We start from the raw sequence: 22,478 nt of genomic DNA, 5'->3' as shown, positions 1-22,478 counted from the left end.
TGATTTGTTGAACCATCCGACTTCCGGTGTAGCGGACGATCAGGTCATTGGCGCCAAAAAACATCAACCAGGACACTGACCAAATTTATCGGCGCCGGCAGACGATCAGTTGGCGTCTGGTGAACTGGGTCATCGATCGGGCGGGCTTGTGACGTGTCGGATGTATGTTGTGACGTGCCGGATATATGCCGTGACGTGTCGGATGTATGTCGTGACGTGTCGGATGTATGTCGTGACGTGTCGGATGTATGTCGTGACGTGTCGGATGTATGCCGTGACGTGTCGGATGTATGTTGTGACGTGTTGGCTGTATGTTGTGACGTGTCGGATGTATGTTTTGACGTGTCGGATGTATGCCGTGACGTGTCGGATGTATGTTGTGACGTGTCGGCTGTATGTTGTGACGTGTCGGATGTATGTTTTGACGTGTCGGCTGTATGTTGTGACGTGTTGGATGTATGTTTTGACGTGTCGGATGTATGTTTTGACGTGTCGGATGTATGCCGTGACGTGTCGGGTGTATGTCGTGACGTGTCGGATGTATGTTGTGACGTGTCGGATGTATGTCGTGACGTGTCGGATGTATATTGGGAAACATGGATAGTCGACACAAACTGAAATACTTATGACGCCAGCTTGATATTGATATTGATTAAACTGAGACTCTTATGACGCCAGCTGTATTGTATGAGAGACTTGGATATGTATGACGTCAGCTGTATTGTATAAAAGACTTGGATATGTATGACGTCAGCTGTATTGTATAAAAGACTTGGATATGTAGGACGTCAGCTGTATTGTATAAAAGACTTGGATATGTATGACGTCAGCTGTATTGTATAAGAGATTTGGATATGTATGACGCCAGCTGTATTGTATAAGAGACTTGGATATGTATGACGTCAGCTGTATTGTATAAAAGACTTGGATATGTATGACGTCAGCTGTATTGTATAAAAGACTTGGATATGTAGGACGTCAGCTGTATTGTATAAAAGACTTGGATATGTATGACGTCAGCTGTATTGTATAAGAGACTTGTATATGTATGACGCGAGCTGTACTGTATAAGAGTCTTGGATATGTATGACGCCAGCCATCAAGCTCAAGGCTTAAATCTTGTGTGTCTAGCTCCTCTATTCCCTCATGTCAAGACTGTTTATTTAGCACGGAGAAATTGTCACAAATATCTTTTATAGGAGGCACACACGCCACCGAAAATTGCATCATTAGTAAAATGACACCAACATAAGAATTTGATTTATTAGAAAAGCCTTTATTCATGATCGTAAAGTTCATGTCTAATTTACTTCATCCGTCTAGCAATCAAGCATGATCTAAAATAAGAAGCTGGAATAAATAAGCAAAGATTATATCGTCTTAGTCTCACAAAGCCCTGAGTTACTGTTGTGAATCTAAAGCCATTTGAGTTTAGTATCTATGGAAACTGAATTTATGAAGTCCGACTTTTAATTTGCGGCTCCTATAAACAGTCGGCTCTAATAACAGACGGCCATTAAAGCGGCGCCATCTGTAATAACCCAATCCAACTTTGGCAATTGGCCCAGTTTTTATCAAAACACACGATTTACCTCCCCTTCCCCACAGCCAATCATATACGAATGTCAGAATTTATTTACTCCGTGCATCAAACGATTGCATTAACCATTGAAAATAAAATAAATAGAAGACCAGACATATTCAGATCTTTGACCTGTTTAGCGATTGTTTGGGGGTTTGTGAGAGGTAACGACGTCATAACGACACCTGCTAGGTCTTGCCAGGTAAAACAGTTGTTGCAGTTGCCTAATGGGTTTACACTAAAGAAACTTTAGTTTGAATCGACCGGATGTTCTCTAATGAAATCACATGACCCCTAGCTGCTCACAGCTATAGCCGTTAGGATTGGCTGGCAAGGACATGCAGACAGGATGTGGGGAGGGGGAGGGAGGTGGAGGGGGAGGGGGAGGGAGGGGGTTGTTAAGAGGAGGGAGAGAGGGGAGGGTGTCTAAATTATGATAACTGGAAGGTGTTAGATTGGAATGTGTCTGCCAGTTTTGGTGCATGTGTGTGTTTATTAATGTTTGTGTTTGTATCCTTTTGTGATTGCTTTTGTGTATACGTGTGTGTTTCTGTGTGTGTGTTTTATGTTTTTGTTTTTACGTAAGGATGCTTTCGTACATGTTTCCCCTTTTATGTACTTAGTGTGCGTAAATGTATCCTTTTTCGTGGTTTTATGGTGCGTATGCTTTTGTCTGTTAGTAAACATATGTGTGTCTGTATATTTGTTCATATATACATGTGCATTTCTTATATGTTTGTCTATGTGTGCGTTTGTGTATGTGTATCACAGGATAAAGTAACAGAACAAACATGAGACGGGCTAGCGAAAAAAAAATCAATGACAGAATTTTTTTTTTTTTTTAAATCAGATGTATGAAACAGGCGATCTGAGAGATCAATTTTTTTAATCAACAAATCAATCGATTGATTTAACAGCCAGGTCGCGATGACCTTTGTGAAGTCAAAGGCGACCTTGATATTGATCTTCACGTGCTAGAACGTGTCTGTTGACGTGTGCGTTGAGTTTGTGTCGTTGTGTCTGTGTGTGTGTCGCAGTGTCGGCGTCAGTGGCGGAACTAGAAAAAATGGGCCACCCCGCAAAAAAAAATTCTTGGGCCCCATATATATATAAATATATATATATATATATATATATATATATATATATATATATATATATATATATATATATATATATATATATATATATATATATATATATATATATATATATATATCTAATATATAAAGCTCAATTCTGTAACGCATATGTTTGTCGTTGGCATTTCTACGGATTTAAGTGTTAGATCAATTATCGTGCGCAGTTGTCTAAATTTATGAGTTAAAAAATTACTATTAAAAGTGTTGGGAAATCATTTTCATTTTTCAAATTATAGTAATAATTGTCGGCATGTTCATTAAACACAAGTTTTAAAAAAATATCATCTTTTACAAAAATTCTAATTATGTTTTTATTTAGTCCTATAGCGCTTATTTCCCTTTGATAAATTAGGCAAAACACAATTACTTCCCTTTATAAAACCATAGCATTAGTTGAAAAGCATTTACTTTTTAATTACTTTGTTTTGGTGTTGGGAAAAAAATAATTACATAATTAGCGGGGATTGATCAAGTGCAAATGTTTTAGGTATTTTACGGATAAGCTTGGAGTATTATAATTGTTCATTAAATTGAAACAGGCGCGTTCGTTTAAGTGAGTGCAAAAACTATGAATAAGTTGGGGTACTATAGTCGTTTATTAAGCTAAAACAGGCGATTCTGCCCCGGGCGTTTATGTTCGCGTTAGTGTTTTCTTTGTGTTTAGGTGGGTTTGCGTTAGTGGTTGCGTTTTGATTTGGTTCGTTTTTGTTCTTTCTTTTTTCGTTTTTGTTTGTGTTTTTTTTGTTTGGGTTTGTATTTGTGTTTTTGGTTGGTTTTGCGTTTGGATTTGGTTTGTTTTCGTTTGCTTTTTCGTTGTTTTTTTTTTGGTATTGGTGTTTGTGGTTGGGTTTGTTGTTAGGTTTTTGTTTTCGTTTGTTTTTTCTTTGTGTTTGTATTGGTGTTTGTGGTTGTGGTTGGGTTTGTTGTTAGGTTTTTGTTTTCGTTTGTATTTCTAATTGTGTTAGCGTTATGTTTGCGTTTTGTTGTTTTGGTTGGTTGTGGTTTGGGTGGGCAATGCCGGGTTTATGATGATTTCTAAACACACAGGTAATGGTCTTTAACGGAAAGGTTTTTCACAGAAGCCAGAGCAGGGCCTGGCCGGGACGGCTAGTATATATATATATAAGAAAATACGTAAATACGAATAAAGAACACTCATTTCGGGCTTTTCGAGTTTTGAAACAAATTAACCTGATTTTTTATTTTTTATTAAAACAAGTTCACCACCCCACACACTCAAATGACACTGCTTATGACATCATCAACATGCCGTCAATGTTGTCCTCGGGCACGTCATTTGTGTGTGCTATTGGTCTGTTTTGAAAATCTTTGTTTAAATATATGTTTGCTATATCCAATCCACATGTCAAATCCGTCAAAAGTATATGAAGCATACAAACTTTGTATATGTAATGGTTTCTCGCGTTATGTTTATTTTTATGTTTTTTTGTATATATATTATTAGTTTTTAATACATTTCCTTCTTATAATATGTCATTCTATAGTATGTATTTTTTTTAAAATAATTAAGAGAAGTTATTGCTTTTTAATTGTTTAGTACAAATCTTTTAAAAGGAGCTTATGAGCACTCCTATTTGACTTTTAAAAAAGGGAAATAAGTCATGAAAGTGGATTAAACGTTTGCCTATCTTTCACAATTTTTTTAAAAAAGGAAAAAGAATAATTATACAAGAGCGTGGGATGGTGTCTATAGAATAGAAATAATCTAACCGCAGCGACAGTATTCTTTTTACAAAACAACCATCAAGTCAAAAATGAAAGATAATTAAATGTTTTAACTAAAAAATAAATTGATTATGGTCGGCGGTGGGCCCCTAAACGGCGTGGGCCCCCCCGCATTGCGGGGTCTGGCGGCACTGTAGTTCCGCCCCTGGTCGGCGTATCTGTGTGTGTCGCTGTGTCGGTGTGTTCGTGCGTTGTCGTGTCAGTGTGTCTGTGTGTGTTAATGTGTCTGTGTATCAGTTTGTCGGAGTGTCGCTGTGTCTGTGTGCCAGTATGTCGGAGTGTCGCTGTGTCTGTGTGTGTTAATGTGTCTGTGTATCAGTTTGTCGGAGTGTCGCTGTGTCTGTGTGCCAGTATGTCGGAGTGTCGCTGTGTCTGTGTGTGTTAATGTGTCTGTGTATCAGTATGTCGGAGTGTCGCTGTGTCTGTGCGTCAGTTTGTCGGAGTGTCGCTGTGTCTGTGTGTTGGTGTGTTGTTTCGGTGCAGCTGACAATGTATATGTATATGGAAAATAAATCAAAGCTCAAAACGAAGCCTTATATGTAGTACTTTATGCGGTACATTCTGTTAGTTTGTGTTACACGATTAACCGAATATCTACAATACGAACAGAAACGTGAACTAAAACTGAACTTTTAAGAATATCGACCTTTTTTTAGTGAAAGTATTAGATGCAAAATTTGTTATTCTTTTTTTTTTCTTCATAATTCAATTTACTTCTCGAGAAAACTCGGTGATTATTAAAGTAACAATTTTTTAAAACCACCACAGGGATCTTGCAATAAGTGCGGGATGGGGTGGGTGGGGAGGTAGAGCACAGGGTAGGTCACCCAGGTGGTTTGGATGTGTAGGGTGTCTGCTCAGCTTTAATTTGTACCTGGCACGTCAGGTGAGGTCAACCGTAACACCCCATCTTCCCCTTGTCTTATTGACTGCAGGTTCATGATGGAATTTTTACTTTTGCTGCGTCAGATTTCAGTTGTTAATGGTGGGTCAGCCTCTGGGTGTCTGGGTGGGTCAGCCTCTGGGTGTCTGTCTTCGGACTGTTGGTGGATGTTAGAGGCACATTATGGGCTTGGACATGGTGGACTGATGTTGGATGAGTCTACCTGATGTTGGGCTAATGTTGGGCAGATTTTGGGCAGATTTTGGGCTGATTATGTGCTATTGTTGGACTAATGTTGGGCAGATTTTGTGCAGTTTTTGTGCACATTTTGTGCTGATTTTGTGCAGATTTTGGGCTGATATTGGCCAAAAAAGCGGTAGTGTCTTGTGTATTGAGTAAATAAAAGACGAAATCGATATCGGCGGTGGGAGTTAATTACATTACGTTAAACTATGGCAGGCTAAAAGATGGGGACCCCGTTCTACATGTGGATAGATAGAGGGGAGAGAGTGGGTACACAGAGGGGAGAGAGTGGGTACACAGAGGGGAGAGAGTGGGTACACAGATGGGAGAGAGTGGGTACACAGAAGGGAGAGAGTGGGTACACAGAGGGGAGAGAGTGGGTACACAGAGGGCAGAGAGTGGGTACACAGAGGGGAGAGAGTGGGTACACAGAGGGGAGAGAGTGGGTACACAGATGGGAGAGAGTGGGTACACAGAGGGGAGAGAGTGGGTACACAGAGGGGAGAGAGTGGGTACACAGAGGGGAGAGAGTGGGTACACAGAGGGGAGAGAGTGGGTACACAGAGGGGAGAGAGTGGGTACACAGAGGGGAGAGAGTGGGTACACAGAGGGGAGAGAGTGGGTACACAGAGGGGAGAGAGTGGGTACACAGAGGGTAGAGTGGGTACACAGAGGGGAGAGAGTGGGTACACAGAGAGGAGAGAGTGGGTACAGAGGGGAGAGAGTGGGTACACAGAGGGGAGAGAGTGGGTACACAGAGGGGAGAGAGTGGGTACACAGAGGGGAGAGAGTGGGTACACAGATGGGAGAGAGTGGGTACACAGAAGGGAGAGAGTGGGTACACAGAGGGGAGAGAGTGGGTACACAGAGGGCAGAGAGTGGGTACACAGAGGGGAGAGAGTGGGTACACAGAGGGGAGAGAGTGGGTACACAGATGGGAGAGAGTGGGTACACAGATGGGAGAGAGTGGGTACACAGAGGGGAGAGAGTGGGTACACAGAGGGGAGAGAGTGGGTACACAGAGGGGAGAGAGTGGGTACACAGAGGGGAGAGAGTGGGTACACAGAGGGGAGAGAGTGGGTACACAGAGGGGAGAGAGTGGGTACACAGAGGGGAGAGAGTGGGTACACAGAGGGGAGAGAGTGGGTACACAGAGGGGAGAGAGTGGGTACACAGAGAGGAGAGAGTGGGTACACAGAGGGGAGAGAGTGGGTACACAGAGGGGAGAGAGTGGGTACACAGAGGGGAGAGAGTGGGTACACAGAGGGGAGAGAGTGGGTACACAGAGGGGAGAGATAGCCGGTAGAGGAAGAGATAGCCGGTTGTAACTAACTCAACCAGCCGCTTCATGAACTTTTACCTTAACGAAAACCACAGACGCATGTTCTGTACTCATGTTCTGCACGCATGTTCTGTACTCATGTTCTGTACTCATGCACCCTAAGGAAATTATTTTTCCCCTGGTCACACCTGGCGAGATTAAGTATTAACGGATCAATTATTACGACACAGGTGTACGCGATTATCGATTACCCAGCCTCATTCACCTGCCGCGCTATCGAACAGCCACCCATTCACCTCAACTCTCTGGGGACCCGGGTCTATACAGCCTGTACGTCGGGGGTTCGGGTTTATTGGAGGCGTACGGGAATATCCGTAACCCGCATAATACATGGTGATCAAACTGACTTAAAAATTAAAAGGCTGATAATAAGATGTATTTTATAGTTAGCTAATAAAGTGGTCAACACCACCCCCCCCCCACCCCCACTTCTCTGAGACCACAGAAAGAAATAGTTGAAGAGACTTGAAGCTCTCTCCACAAACTAGTTTGTAACGACCCCCCTCTCTTTCTGTCAGTCTAAAGCATACATTGAAGACGAAGTAACCCAGCAATGTTGTCCCACCCTCCCTCCAACTACATCAACTTTTAATTTGAGCTTTGATTTGTTGATTCTGTATGTTAAAGAGTAAACACCTCGGCCTCACTCCTACAGAGGTCGCTGCTCTTTTGACGATGTGCGATCTTGGTCTCGCTACTTAACTTTAATTTCGCTCGGATTCACGAACTAGTGTTACAACTACACGTGCGCTGCGCATGCGTGGTATCTCCCAATCACGTCACGCAACCGCCGGAAGTTTCATCAACTGTTAGCTCCCTTGTCTTCTATTTTAAGCCAGACCCCAACTTTAACTCCACTCCCTCTAGCCAACACCCCGACCCCAACTTTAACTCCGCCCCCTCTAGTCAACACGCCGACCCCAACTTTAACTCCGCCCCCTTTAGCCAACACCCCGACCCCAATTACAGGGGAGCCGTCCGCCGAGGCAGGAGCTGTAACTACACAGAGATCTAGTCTGGGAGCCGTAGAGGCGCACGGCTTCTGCAAATTACTAAGGGGGGTAATAATAGAGATGATATGGGCGATAACTCACAGGGTATAAAGGGAAATAATTACTGGAGTTATCTATCCCGTCTCCACCCACACCGATTCACGCGCGTCTATCTGCTCACCCAATACAATGCTGCAAACATGCGTCTTTAAGGAGGTCTAGCAAACATAATGGTATACAGAAAGTAGGACTACTATCCCTTAAAATCACTATATACATATATAGGCCTACTCCTATCCCCATCTTTATTTTTCCCCATGTAACCTTGACATTGAAAGTGATATTAATTTTAATATTTAAAATGCTATTGCTTTACTGTATACTTTAAATTATTGACAGTTTTTACTATCTAATGGGCCCAGTTTGCTGACGACTACATCGCATATATATATATATATATATATATATATATATATATATATATATATATATATATATATATATAGGCTATATATATATAATGTGTTAAACCTAAGGGTAGACAGCTGTGGCCTAGCTCACGAAATCCTTTTACCTCAACAAAAGGTTCACAAAATGGCCCGAACCATGCACCACATTTGCATTTAAAAATTGTGTATTGATTGATATTTCAAGACGACACTGTCGACTCAACACAATACAGTAGGTAAACTAAGCCTGTATTAACGACACGCCATGTATGTTTCTGTTGTCAGAGTTTGAGCCGGAGTGAGGGTGTGTAGTCTGGCGTAGGATCGTGGACTCGACCATTTGGTTTCTCTTGTGGAACACGTTCGTTTGGTGTGTGTTGCGCTCGAGGTAGTTCTAAAAACAGTGAATGTTCCTGATCGGGAATTTCCAAATTGAAGTTTTTAAAATTTTACCCTGTATTGGAAGAATAACAATGACTTGAAGTAGCAGAACTGTAAGAATAAATTGGCTTGGTTTCCTTTTTCTTTTAACTTGGAGGAGTAAAAAAATCTGGATATATGTACATTCCTATATCAAACATCGGAGAACTGTGTTTTGTGTTCAGGTTTAGCTTTGGACAGTTTTCGGTTATTCAGTTGGAAAATCATCAAATTTGGCGAGAAAAACTGAAAATTTTCTGGAACGAAAAGAAAAAGGAACCCACCCAGTTTTTGTGAGACAAAGGGCCAGTTGTATCCTGATTGATGAGCTGTTTTAAGCTACTCACTGATACGTCTGGTGTAAGGTAGTGATAAGTCTCTTTTAGGCTACAAAGTGATAAGTCTCTTTTAGGCTACAAAGTGATAAGTCTGTTTTAGGCTACAAAGTGATAAGTCTGTTTTAAAGACTTTTAGCTTGTTTCTATGGCCAGTAATGAGTAGAGTGGACAGCGTGACGTCACAGTTGTACCTCTACCGGTGTTGTCACTTATCAGGTGACCCTGGTGGTGTAGTCGGCAGCGCAGTGCAATACGTCGCTTATCTACCTCACGTCCTGTGGCATTAGGGGTTCGAACCCGCCCCTCTCAGCAGCAGAACCACCACCCAAGTGCAGATTTACTTTCAACGACATCGAGCTGGGAACTTATTTTTGCTGAGTCTGATTTATGCAAGCATTTCATCGCTCACCCTCATCTCACACCGCACATGCACGCTGAGACGTCCCGGGATCGAAACCACGGCGACCTCACGCGAAGGCACGATTGACAAGGTCATGGCCAGACCGACTTACAGGTAACTCCTCTGTCTGTGCTACTCTTCCGTTAGAGGGACCCCTAGGATTGGCTGGCTTGTAGGAATGATACAGGGACATCTTACCATTATGTTTAGGGCTGTTGTTAAGGTTACTATAGGATTAGGGTTGTGGTTAGGGTTACTATAGGATTTAGGGATGTGATTGGGGTTACTATAGGATTAGAATGATAGGGTTAGAGCAACTATAGGTTTAGGGCTGTTGTTAGAGCAACTATAGGATTAGGGCTGTTGTTAGAGCAACTATAGGATTAGGGATGTGGTTAGAGCAACTATAGGATTAGGGATGTGGTAAAGGTTACTATAAGATTAGGGATGTGGTTAGAGTTACTATAGGATTAGGGATATAGTTAGGGTTACTATAGGTTTAGTGCTGTTGTTAGGGTTACTATAGGATTAGGGGTATGATTAGGGTTACTATAGCATTAGGGCTGTTAGAGCAACTATAGGATTAGGGCTGTTGTTATGGTTACTGTAGGATTAAGGCTATTGTTAGTGCTAATATAAGATTAAGGCTGTTAAAAGGGCTACTATTAATACAAAATTAAGGCAAAGTAATTGCCGTCGTCATTACAAATAAATCAAGCTAATGTATATAGTCAAAATATTTATTTAAAAAAATAAATGTCGCTGTATAAATAATTTAAAGACTTAAAAAATCCGTCTGCCTATAAAAAGTTGACATCTATTTACCTGTAAAAATATCAACGTCTGTTTATCACAGAATGATGATCACGTGACTACTTAAATGAACAGGTTTTTTTAACTTTATACTACGGTTTAATTATTTTAAAAATACTTTACTAATTTTCATTAAAATGTAGTTTAATCGAATCTTGGGGTTTTAGAGAGTTCCTCGGAGCTATAGGAAACCTACTTTGGTAGCGCCTTATCTTGCAAGATCCTCAAGATTATAGCGCCGTATTTTGCAAGATCCTTCAAACTGTAGCGCCGTATTTTGCAAGATCCTTCAAACTGTAGCGCCGTATCTTGCAAGATCAATCAAACTGTAGCGCCGTATTTTGCAAGATCCTTCAAACTGTAGCGCCGTATTTTGCAAGATCCTTCAAACTGTAGCGCCGTATCTTGCAAGATCCTTCAAACTGTAGCGCCGTATTTTGCAAGATCCTTCAAACTGTAGCGCCGTATTTTGCAAGATCCTTCAAACTGTAGCGCCGCATTTTGCAAGATCCTTCAAACTGTAGCGCCGTATTTTGCAAGATCCTTCAAACTGTAGCGCCGTATCTTGCAAGATCCTTCAAACTGTAGCGCCGTATTTTGCAAGATCCTTCAAACTGTAGCGCCGTATTTTGCAAGACCCTTCAAACTGTAGCGCCGTATTTTGCGAGATCCTTCAAACTGTAGCGCCGTATCGTGAAAAAATCTGGAGATAAAAATATTTAACACATAAAAAAAAAAAAAAAAACGAATTCAGATTTTCCAGTAACCCAACGCATCACGTCGCTGAAGCATCGTATTTCTTTTTTCCCCCGCAGGTTAAATGAAAAGTTTCGATTTTTAAATCTCATTTTAATGGATTAAGGTGGTTTTTTTTAAAAAGTGTTATCCCGTGTAATACATTTTAATGAAGTATATTTTGTAATTAGTCATATATAAAATATGTAACTAATTAACTAAAAACTAGAGGTAGGCCCTCTACTTATCATAGTGTCAATTCTGATTTAGCAAAAATGTTAAATCTGTATCCTGTAATTCATTTCTGGGGTGGATGTCTCGTTGTATTATGGTTAGATACCAGTCTGAAAACAGTTAAATTTAAAAAAAAATCTTTCTTTATAATATCAAATGTTACAGTTAGTATCGGTGTATGTCTTTACCAGAGTTTCTAAAAGGCATTCCTTCGGGGGGAGGGGGGTGGACGTCTACCAACTCCCCAACCCCCAACGAAATATAAAAATGCATACTTGTACAAGTGTTCGCCTAACCGGAAATTTTAGTCCGCCCCCCCCCCCCCCCAAATTTGAAATGCCCCCCTCCCCAACGTCCTAGATGTTACGTTACTTGAGGACAGTAACTAGAGTAAAAAATATCAGGACAAAACCGGATGTAGAATTGTACGTCTGACAGTGCTACAAACCTACTGACCTCATGACCTCAATCAAGAACGTTTTGATTGGTTTTGCTAATTGAATTAAGTTTCTCGTCCTGACGCCATTACGATCGAGGGCCCACGGGATTTGTGATTGTACACCCCCCGGGCTGCTGGCGGGGAAATGGGTGTGTGTGGGTTGGTGTGGGTTGGTGTGTGTGTGTTGGTGTGAGTGACGTGGTGTGATACATTTGTTTTAGTGTGTGTGTGTGTCTGTCTGTTGTTATATATGTGCTGGTGTGTCATGGTGTTGTGTGGAAATGTTGGTGCGTGTGTACCTGTGTATTAAAAAAACAACAACAGGAAAATGTCTGTATGTACCAAAGGGTTGGGAGTGGGGGTAGGGAAACAGAGGGAAACTCGTTATTTAAAATCTACATCAAATTTAAAAAACACACCGTAAATCTAGCCTTAAAAGATATTAGTGAGTTCCCAACAGAGATTTAAAAAAAAAAAAAGTTAATGAGAATCATGAAGATAATTTAGATCTGATAATTAATGGTGAGTCAGAATAAGATAAAAAAATGTATTTCAACTAGTCAGTTTAAAATGGAAACAATACATGAAGTAGAGCTGATAATTGCTCTCAATGTCAAAACACCAATACACACCTTGATGTTGCCTAATCTTTTACTAATAAACCAACAAGTGGTAACCAGTGATCATGTTTAGGTTTTGAGGTAACCAGGGATTTGGGGTAACCACATTTCGAATCGTAACCAAAACCCGAAAGCTACCACGTTTGTCAGAAATATACCGTAGACTTCAAGTCACAGTCCTCTGCAATAAAAATTGTCCCTTTTTTGGAAATAACCCTCCCTTCAACAAAACTAGTCATCTTTAAACAAAATTAGTCCCTGTAATTAAAAACACGCAAAAAAAAAAAAAAAAAACAATTTCTTCTTCATCAAAACGAGTCTGGATAAGCAAAACAAGTCCTCTAAAACTAAAAGAAAATCTTCTTTCACAAGACGAGCTCTGTCTAGCAAATCTGGTTCCTGTCCTGGTGTGGACGACAAGGACACTGACACCGTGACCTATTTATTGATCGGTGCCGCGCAGGAAACTTCTCCGGAAGTCTTCGTGCCAGAGAAAAGATGTATCACACCCCTGGTCAGTACATCACACCCATGGTCAGTACACCACACCCCTGGTCAGTACACCACATCCCTGGTCAGTACACCAAACCCCTGGTCAGTACACCACACCCCTGTTCAGTACACCACACCCCTGGTCACCACACCACACCCCTGGTCAGTACACCACACCCCTGGTCAGTACACCACACCCCTGGTCAGTACACCACATCCCTGGTCAGTACACCAAACCCCTGGTCAGTACACCACATCCCTGGTCAGTACACCAAACCCCTGGTCAGTACACCACACCCCTGTTCAGTACACCACACCCCTGGTCACCACACCACACCCCTGGTCAGTACACCACACCCCTGGTCAGTACACCACACCCCTGGTCAGTACATCAGTACACCACACCCCTGGTCACCACACCACACCCCTGGTCAGTACATCAGTACACCACACCCCTGGTCAGTACACCACACTCCTGGTCAGTACACCAAACCCCTGGTCAGTACACCACACCCCTGGTCAGTACACCACACCCCTGGTCAGTACACCAAACCCCTGGTCAGTACACCACACCCCTGGTCAGTACACCACACTCCTGGTCAGTACACCACACCCCTGGTCAGTACACCACACCCCTGGTCAGTACATCACACCCCTGGTCAGTACACCACACCCCTGGTCAGTACACCACACCCCTGGTCAGTACATCAGTACACCACACCCCTGGTCACCACACCACACCCCTGGTCAGTACATCAGTACACCACACCCCTGGTCAGTACACCACACTCCTGGTCAGTACACCACACCCCTGGTCAGTACACCACACCCCTGGTCAGTACATCACACCCCTGGTCAGTACACCACACCCCTGGTCAGTACACCACACCCCTGGTCAGTACATCAGTACACCACACCCCTGGTCAGTACACCACACCCCTGGTCAGTACACCACACCCCTGGTCAGTACATCAGTACACCACATCCCTGGTCAGTACACCACACCCCTGGTCAGTACACCAAACCCCTGGTCAGTACATCAGTACACCACATCCCTGGTCAGTACACCACACCCCTGTTCAGTACACCACATCCCTGGTCAGTACACCACACCCCTGGTCAGTACACCAAACCCCTGGTCAGTACACCAAACCCCTGGTCAGTACACCAAACCCCTGGTCAGTACACCACACCCCTGGTCAGTACACCACACCCCTGGTCAGTACACCACACCCCTGGTCAGTACATCACACCCCTGGTCAGTACACCACACCCCTGGTCAGTACATCAGTACACCACATCCCTGGTCAGTACACCACACCCCTGTTCAGTACACCACATCCCTGGTCAGTACACCACACCCCTGGTCAGTACACCAAACCCCTGGTCAGTACACCACACCCCTGGTCAGTACACCACACCCCTGGTCAGTACACCAAACCCCTGGTCAGTACACCACACCCCTGGTCAGTACACCACACTCCTGGTCAGTACACCACATCCCTGGTCAGTACACCACATCCCTGGTCATTACACCACACTCCTGGTCAGTACACCACACCCCTGGTCATTACACCACACCCCTGGTCAGTACATCAGTACACCACACCCCTGGTCAGTCCATCACACCCCTGGTCAGTACATCACACCCCTGGTCAGTACACCACACCCCTGGTCAGTACACCAAACCCCTGGTCAGCACACCACACCCCTGGTCAGTACACCAAACCCCTGGTCAGTACACCACACCCCTGGTCAGTACACCACACCCCTGGTCAGTACACCACACCCCTGGTCAGTACATCAGTACACCACATCCCTGGTCAGTACACCACACCCCTGTTCAGTACACCACACCCCTTGTCAGTACACCACACCCCTGGTCAGTACACCAAACCCCTGGTCAGTACACCACACCCCTGGTCAGTACACCACGGCCCTGGTCACCACACCCCTTGTCAGTACACCACATCCCTGGTCAGTACACCACACCCCTTGTCAGTACACCACACCCCTGGTCAGTACACCACACCCCTGGTCAGTACACTACACCACTGGTCAGTACATCAGTACACCACATCCCTGGTCAGTACACCACACCCCTGTTCAGTACACCACACCCCTGGTCAGTACACCACACCCCTGGTCAGTACACCACAACCCCTGGTCAGTACACCACACCCCTGGTCAGTCCATCACACCCCTGGTCAGTACATCACACCCCTGGTCAGTACACCACACCCCTGGTCAGTACACTACACCCCTGGTCAGTACATCACACCCCTGGTCAGCACACCACACCCCTGGTCAGTACACCACACCCCTGGTCAGTACACCACACCCCTGGTCAGTACACCACATCCCTGGTCAGTACACCACACCCCTGGTCAGTACACCACACCCCTGGTCAGTACACCACACCCCTGGTCAGTACATCAGTACACCACACCCCTGGTCAGTTCACCACAACCCCTGGTCAGTACACCACACCCCTGGTCAGTACACCACACCCCTGGTCAGTACACCACACCCCTGGTAAGTAAAACCACAACCCCTGGTCAGTACACCACACCCCTGGTCAGTACACCACACCCCTGGTCAGTACATCAGTACACCACACCCCTGGTCAGTACACCACACCCCTGGTCAGTACACCACATCCCTGGTCAGTACACCACACCCCTGGTCAGTACACCACACCCCTGGTAAGTAAAACCACAACCCCTGGTCAGTACACCACACCCCTGGTCAGTACACCACACCCCTGGTCAGTACACCACACCCCTGGTCAGTACACCACACCCCTGGTCAGTACACCACACCCCTGGTCAGTACACCACACCCCTGGTAAGTAAAACCACAACCCCTGGTCAGTACACCACACCCCTGGTCAGTACACCACACCCCTGGTCAGTACACCACACCCCTGGTCAGTACACCACACCCCTGGTCAGTACATCAGTACATCACACCCCTGGTCAGCACACCACACCCCTGGTCAGTACATCACACCCCTGGTCAGTACACCACACCCCTTGTCAGTACACCACACCCCTGGTCAGTACACCACACCCCTGGTCAGTACACCACACCCCTGGTCAGTACATCAGTACACCACACCCCTGGTCAGTACACCCCACCCTTCATTTTACTGTTTGATTTTTTCGATAATTTTTCGATCTTTTGTTTCGTGGGGTCGATGTTTTTCTTTTGCAAGCTATCTCCTCTGATCCCATATTAGCGAGACGACGCCCCCCCCCCCCCCCCCCCACATAAACACACCCCAGTCCCAAATACCTGTAACCTGACGGCACGTGCAAACAAAACGTCCCCTGGACTTGAAACTCTCCGGGCACTCGACACCCAGACGTCATTCTTCCTGCTATTTTTATCAACCCAAAAAGCAATAAACAAAGTAGGGCAGCCCTGCCCACGCGCAAACTATTTTTGGTGACAATTGAGATAAAACGTGGATTGGATGTTTTCAATGAAAAAAAAAATTCGACTGTCTGTAACTGATTTAGTGGTTAGCAGCAAGAAGTCGGTCTGTCTTGAACTGCGACACAAACATTAGAGACTGTCAAATTTAAGTACAAAACTTGATATGTATCGCAATTATTTTCTCAATCCGGGGACGGAGTGGTCGAATGGTAGATGTTTTGGCTGCTATCCTGAAGGTCTCTAGTTCGGAGCTAACTTAGTTTTGAAAGCAAAGCTGGCTTTAAATATGAATTCTAATCCACCCAATCGCTTGAAAAATATAATCGAACTTTTTTCTTGACGTAGCTGGTTTTGTCGACCACCTTTTTACAGTAAGTTTCTTAGGGCAGGTGGAGTAGAGCTCACCTGTTTCTTTAGCCCCAGCGCATTAAGTTTAGCAACATCCGCAGCCGCCTTTAGTTTCAACAAGCAGATCGAGACAAAGACTCACACACATATTGAGCCAGCTCAAGACTTCTATGTGAGCACATAGTGTGCTCATAGTGGGGAAACAATCAACACAAAACGAAGGGTTAGGTGTTCGTATGTATGTCTGTAGGTGGGTACCAATAAATGTGAGGCTTTATGGAGTTTACAATTTGATTTCCTTATAAAATGTAGTGCGCAATAAATTGGCACTCAATTACAAACGTGAACGTCAGTGACGCGTGAGATGAATAGCAACAGAGAATTGTGTAGCAGGTGAGAAGCTCCGGGTCGGAGCATTGATGCCAGTTGTAAGAATTTGTGCTAGAATTTGTTGCTGGAAGCTGGCTGTTTAGAGTTATATCTGTCAGGGAAGAGCTGAATGCTTCAGTTGCTGTGTTGGTAACGTCTGTCGTGTTGTATGCTTCAGTTTGTTGTGTTAGTGCCTGCAGCCTAACGTCTGTCATGATTCTAGTCTGTCATGTTGCTAGTCTGACATGCTACTAGTCTGTCATGTTGCTAGTCTGTCATGTTGCTAGTCTGTCATGTCGCTAGTCTGTCATGTTGCTAGCCTGTCATGTTGCTAGTCTGTCATGTTGCTAGTCTGTCATGTTGCTAGTCTGTCATGTTGCTAGTCTGTCATACAGCTAGTCTGTTATGTTGCTAGTCTGTCATGTTGCTAGTCTGTCATGTTTCTAGTCTGTCATACAGTTAGTCTGTCATCTTGCTAGTCTGTCATGTTTCTAGTCTGTCATGTTGCTAGTCTGTCATGTTGCTAGTCTGTCATGTTGCTAGTCTGTCATGTTGCTAGTCTGTCATGTTGCTAGTTTGTCATGTTGCTAGTCTGTCATGTTGCTAGTCTGTCATGTTGCTAGTCTGTCATGTTGCTAGTCTGTCATGTTGCTAGTCTGTCATGTTGCTAGTCTGTCATGCTGCTAGTCTGTCATGTTGCTTGTCTGTCATGTTGCTAGTCTGTCATACAGCTAGTCTGTCATGTTGCTAGCCTGTCATGTTGCTAGTCTGTCATACAGCTAGTCTGTCATGTTGCTAGCCTGTCATGTTGCTAGTCTGTCATGTTGCTAGTCTGTCATCTTGCTAGTCTGTCATGTTGCTAGTCTGTCATCTTGCTAGTCTGTCATGTTGCTAGCCTGTCATGTTGCTAGCCTGTCATGTTGCTAGTCTGTCATGTTGCTAGCCTGTCATGTTGCTAGTCTGTCAAACAGCTAGTCTGTCATGTTGCTAGCCTGTCATGTTGCTAGTCTGTCATGTTGCTAGCCTGTCATGTTGCTAGTCTGTCATGTTGCTAGTCTGTCATGTTGCTAGTCTGTCATGTTGCTAGTCTGTCATACTGCTAGTCTGTCATGCTGCTAGTCTATCATGTTGCCCCACGTCTGTCATGATGCTAGTCTGTCATGTTGCTAGTCTGTCATGTTGCTAGTCTGTCATGTTGCTAGTCTGTCATGTTGCTAGTCTGTCATGTTGCTAGTCTGTCATGTTGCTAGTCTGTCATGTTGCTAGTCTGTCATGTTGCTAGTCTGTCATGTTGCTAGTCTGTCATGTTACCCCATGTTTGTCTTGTTGCTAGTCTGTCATGTTGCTAGTCTGTCATGTTGCTAGTCTGTCATGTTGCTAGTCTGTCATGTTGCTAGTCTGTCATGTTGCTAATCTGTCATGTTGCTAGCCTGTCATGTTGCTAGTCTGTCATACTGCTAGTCTGTCATGTTGCTAGTCTGTCATGTTGCTAGTCTGTCATGTTGCTAATCTGTCATACTGCTAGTCTGTCATGTTGCTAGCCTGTCATGTTGCTAATCTGTCATGTTGCTAGTCTGTCATGTTGCTAGTCTGTCATGTTGCTAGTCTGTCATGTTGCTAGTCTGTCATGTTGCTAATCTGTCATGTTGCTAGTCTGTCATGTTGCTAGTCTGTTATGTTGCTAGTCTGTCATGTTGCTAATCTGTCATGTTGCTAGTCTGTCATGTTGCTAGTCTGTCATGTTGCTAGTCTGTCATGTTGCTAGTCTGTCATGTTGCTAGTCTGTCATGTTGCTAATCTGTCATGTTGCTAGTCTGTCATGTTGCTAGTCTGTCATGTTGCTAGTCTGTCATGTTGCTAGTCTGTCATGTTGCTAGTCTGTCATGTTGCTAATCTGTCATGTTGCTAGTCTGTCATGTTGCTAGTCTGTCATGTTGCTAGTCTGTCATGTTGCTAGTCTGTCATGTTGCTAGTCTGTCATGTTGCTAGTCTGTCATGTTGCTAGTCTGTCATGTTGCTAATCTGTCATGTTGCTAGTCTGTCATGTTGCTAGTCTGTCATGTTGCTAGTCTGTCATGTTGCTAGTCTGTCATGTTGCTAGTCTGTCATGTTGCTAATCTGTCATGTTGCTAGTCTGTCATGTTGCTAGTCTGTCATGTTGCTAGTCTGTCATGTTGCTAGTCTGTCATGTTGCTAGTCTGTCATGTTGCTAGTCTGTCATGTTGCTAGTCTGTCATGTTGCTAGTCTGTCATGTTGCTAGTCTGTCATGTTACCCCATGTTTGTCTTGTTGCTAGTCTGTCATGTTGCTAGTCTGTCATGTTGCTAGTCTGTCATGTTGCTAGTCTGTCATGTTGCTAGTCTGTCATGTTGCTAGTCTGTCATGTTGCTAGTCTGTCATGTTGCTAATCTGTCATGTTGCTAGCCTGTCATGTTGCTAGTCTGTCATACTGCTAGTCTGTCATGTTGCTAGTCTGTCATGTTGCTAGTCTGTCATGTTGCTAATCTGTCATACTGCTAGTCTGTCATGTTGCTAGCCTGTCATGTTGCTAATCTGTCATGTTGCTAGTCTGTCATGTTGCTAGTCTGTCATGTTGCTAGTCTGTCATGTTGCTAGTCTGTCATGTTGCTAGTCTGTCATGTTGCTAGTCTGTCATGTTGCTAGTCTGTCATGTTGCTAGTCTGTCATGTTGCTAATCTGTCATGTTGCTAGTCTGTCATGTTGCTAGTCTGTCATGTTGCTAGTCTGTCATGTTGCTAGTCTGTCATGTTGCTAGTCTGTCATGTTGCTAATCTGTCATGTTGCTAGTCTGTCATGTTGCTAGTCTGTCATGTTGCTAGTCTGTCATGTTGCTAGTCTGTCATGTTGCTAGTCTGTCATGTTGCTAATCTGTCATGTTGCTAGTCTGTCATGTTGCTAGTCTGTCATGTTGCTAGTCTGTCATGTTGCTAGTCTGTCATGTTGCTAGTCTGTCATGTTGCTAGTCTGTCATGTTGCTAGTCTGTCATGTTGCTAATCTGTCATGTTGCTAGTCTGTCATGTTGCTAGTCTGTCATGTTGCTAGTCTGTCATGTTGCTAGTCTGTCATGTTGCTAGTCTGTCATGTTGCTAATCTGTCATGTTGCTAGTCTGTCATGTTGCTAGTCTGTCATGTTGCTAGTCTGTCATGTTGCTAGTCTGTCATGTTGCTAGTCTGTCATGTTGCTAGTCTGTCATACAGCTAGTCTGTTATGTTGCTAGTCTGTCATATTTCTAGTTAGCATCCAACCCGACAGCCATGACCTCATTGGACACAAAAATCGCTGAGTGCGCAAGCGCGTGCTGATGACGCGTCAAGTACAGTCTGGCGTGGGGATGTGTGGGGGAAGTGGGGGAAGTGTGGGGGACGTGTGTGGGGGAGGGGAAGGGAGGGATATTGGGTGAGCGGCCCTGTCAAAGGACTCTGTCATTAGAGATAGCGTTGTCCTCTTTTTTTCTTTCTCAACCGCCGCTGTAATGTTTGATCACGTGTAGACAGCCCGACGATACGTTGATAAAATAACGATGAAAATAACACCGGTCACTGAACTGGGTCAGGGGGGCTATGTGGGGAACTTTAAACTGTTGATACGTTGATAAAATAACGATGAAATGGTGGATAACACCGGTCACTGAACTGGCTATGTGGTCAACATGTTGAACCTGTTGTTCCGCCTTAAGATTGTGCTCAGTGTGTGGTTGATGTGTGGGATGTGATGATCCTGCGATGTGAAGATAACTGGGTGTATGTGGTACAACTGCTCTAAGAACAAAACGATACATGGTCTAGATCTGCAGTTCCATGCGTGTTTTCTGGTTGAATATTTCATCAAAGTAAGTCTACAAGAAATCAACAACAACATACCTTAACATACAACAACCTGCAACAAGATTCACCAAAATACAACAACAGCATACCCCAACCCACTGTAGTCTACAACAAACTACCGCACCAAACAACATACGATCTCAACGTAAGCATATTGTCGATATGTACTGTTGTGCTATGGGGTCCTGATTTGGGTAATGCGTTGAGAATATTGAGGGGGACAGAATTATTTTCCAACGTCATAATCTATTCCCAGTATCACTGAATTTGGTGATGCGAAAACTAAAGCAACACCCCTCCTCATAATAGTATGTTCCTTTAAAAAGAAAACAACAACAATATATTTTTTAAAGTATTTATGGCACGAGTGATACGCCATACTATCTTTCCCTTACATAACCATCTATCAAATTATAACCGTTGCATAAAATAAGCGAAAACAAATAAATGTCCCCTTTGCGCAGCAGTAAAAAATTCATGCGCGCAAGAAAAAGAATTCTTTTCCGTCTTCCTCGCGTCTACCAGCACAGAGCGCCGTAAGATGCATGCCAGATGTACGAGATTGCGCAATTAGGAGATACGTTACACGGGGTAAGAAGAGCCAGACGATAAATGTTTTGTTCGTTGTTCGTTTCTCGGACACGCCCACCTTTGCTGTTATGGCCGCCCAAAGGTCAGGGCTATAAAGATGTCAGGTCTTGCTGGAGTTGATGACGACTCTAAAACAGAGAGTGTTAAACAAAATACAGAGACATAAATACTCACAGGAACTTTAATGCACACCTTTCAAGGATCCTTGCACACCAAGAGCAGGTGAAGTAGAATCCCCTAGTAGACCTGTTGCAGTGTCTATATCGTAAATGGGGTTATTGTAGTTTATTCTGATTTTCAAAATAGCAGATATGTTTTGCTGTAAAGTATCTCTCCCTCTCTCTCTCTCACACACACACACACGCACACACACATAGTTGTATGATGTAATGGGTCCACATATGTGTTTACACGTATTTTGTAATGCTTGACATATTCAAGTTGTTTTAAAATGTTTGCACATTTCCGCTGTACTTCAAAGTTCAAGTTTTAAAACAAGGTTCTACATTATAGGCACTCCTACGAAACAATTTATGGTTGTTGTGATATATTCAAAAACCATCTTGTTTTTGTCCACATCAAAGGCGAGCTTGCATAAAGTGCTAATCCCGTTTTATGAAGTTTAAATTTTTTTTACTGCTCACCGATGTGATTTCCGGGCTTTGGATTAATTACACTTTTGATAAAAATGTTGGCTGAGACACATCCTTTTCCCACTGTTGCCTAATGTTGCCCACTGTTGCCCATTGTTGCCCAATGTTGCCCACTATTGCCCAGTGTTGGCAACTGCTGCCCACTGTTTCCTCGTGTTGCCCACTTTTGCCCACTGTTGCCTAGTGTTTCCTAGTGTTGCCCACTCACTATTGTCCACTGTTTCCCACTATTTTTTCCCACTGTTTTACACTGTTGCCCAGTGCTGCCTAGTGTTGCCCACTGTTTCCCTACGTTGCCCACTGTTTCCCTACGTTGCCCACTGTTTCCTAGTGTTGCCCACTGTTGCCCAATGTAGCCC

General features: G+C 43.9%; 1 protein-coding gene across 3 annotated transcripts in view; it reads left to right on the top strand.

Annotated features, from left to right (window-relative positions):
• The window catches only part of LOC131933318 (voltage-gated potassium channel subunit beta-2), a gene marked incomplete at its 3' end in the record, with an annotated part of 53,452 nt that overhangs the window by 17,126 nt on the left and 13,848 nt on the right, over nucleotides 1–22,478 (top strand). For all 3 annotated transcript variants that reach the window (XM_059290101.1, XM_059290099.1, XM_059290100.1), the window contains 1 exon segment: nucleotides 8,665–9,651. In XM_059290101.1, coding sequence (XP_059146084.1) covers nucleotides 9,632–9,651 — 20 coding nt within the window.

This window comes from Physella acuta, unplaced genomic scaffold (assembly GCF_028476545.2).
Source record: "Physella acuta isolate Inbredline_101_S28 unplaced genomic scaffold, ASM2847654v3 ptg002454l, whole genome shotgun sequence".
Taxonomy (NCBI): domain Eukaryota; kingdom Metazoa; phylum Mollusca; class Gastropoda; family Physidae; genus Physella; species Physella acuta.
Note: the sequence above shows the minus strand (reverse complement) of the source record. Positions and strands in the feature narration are given on the sequence as shown.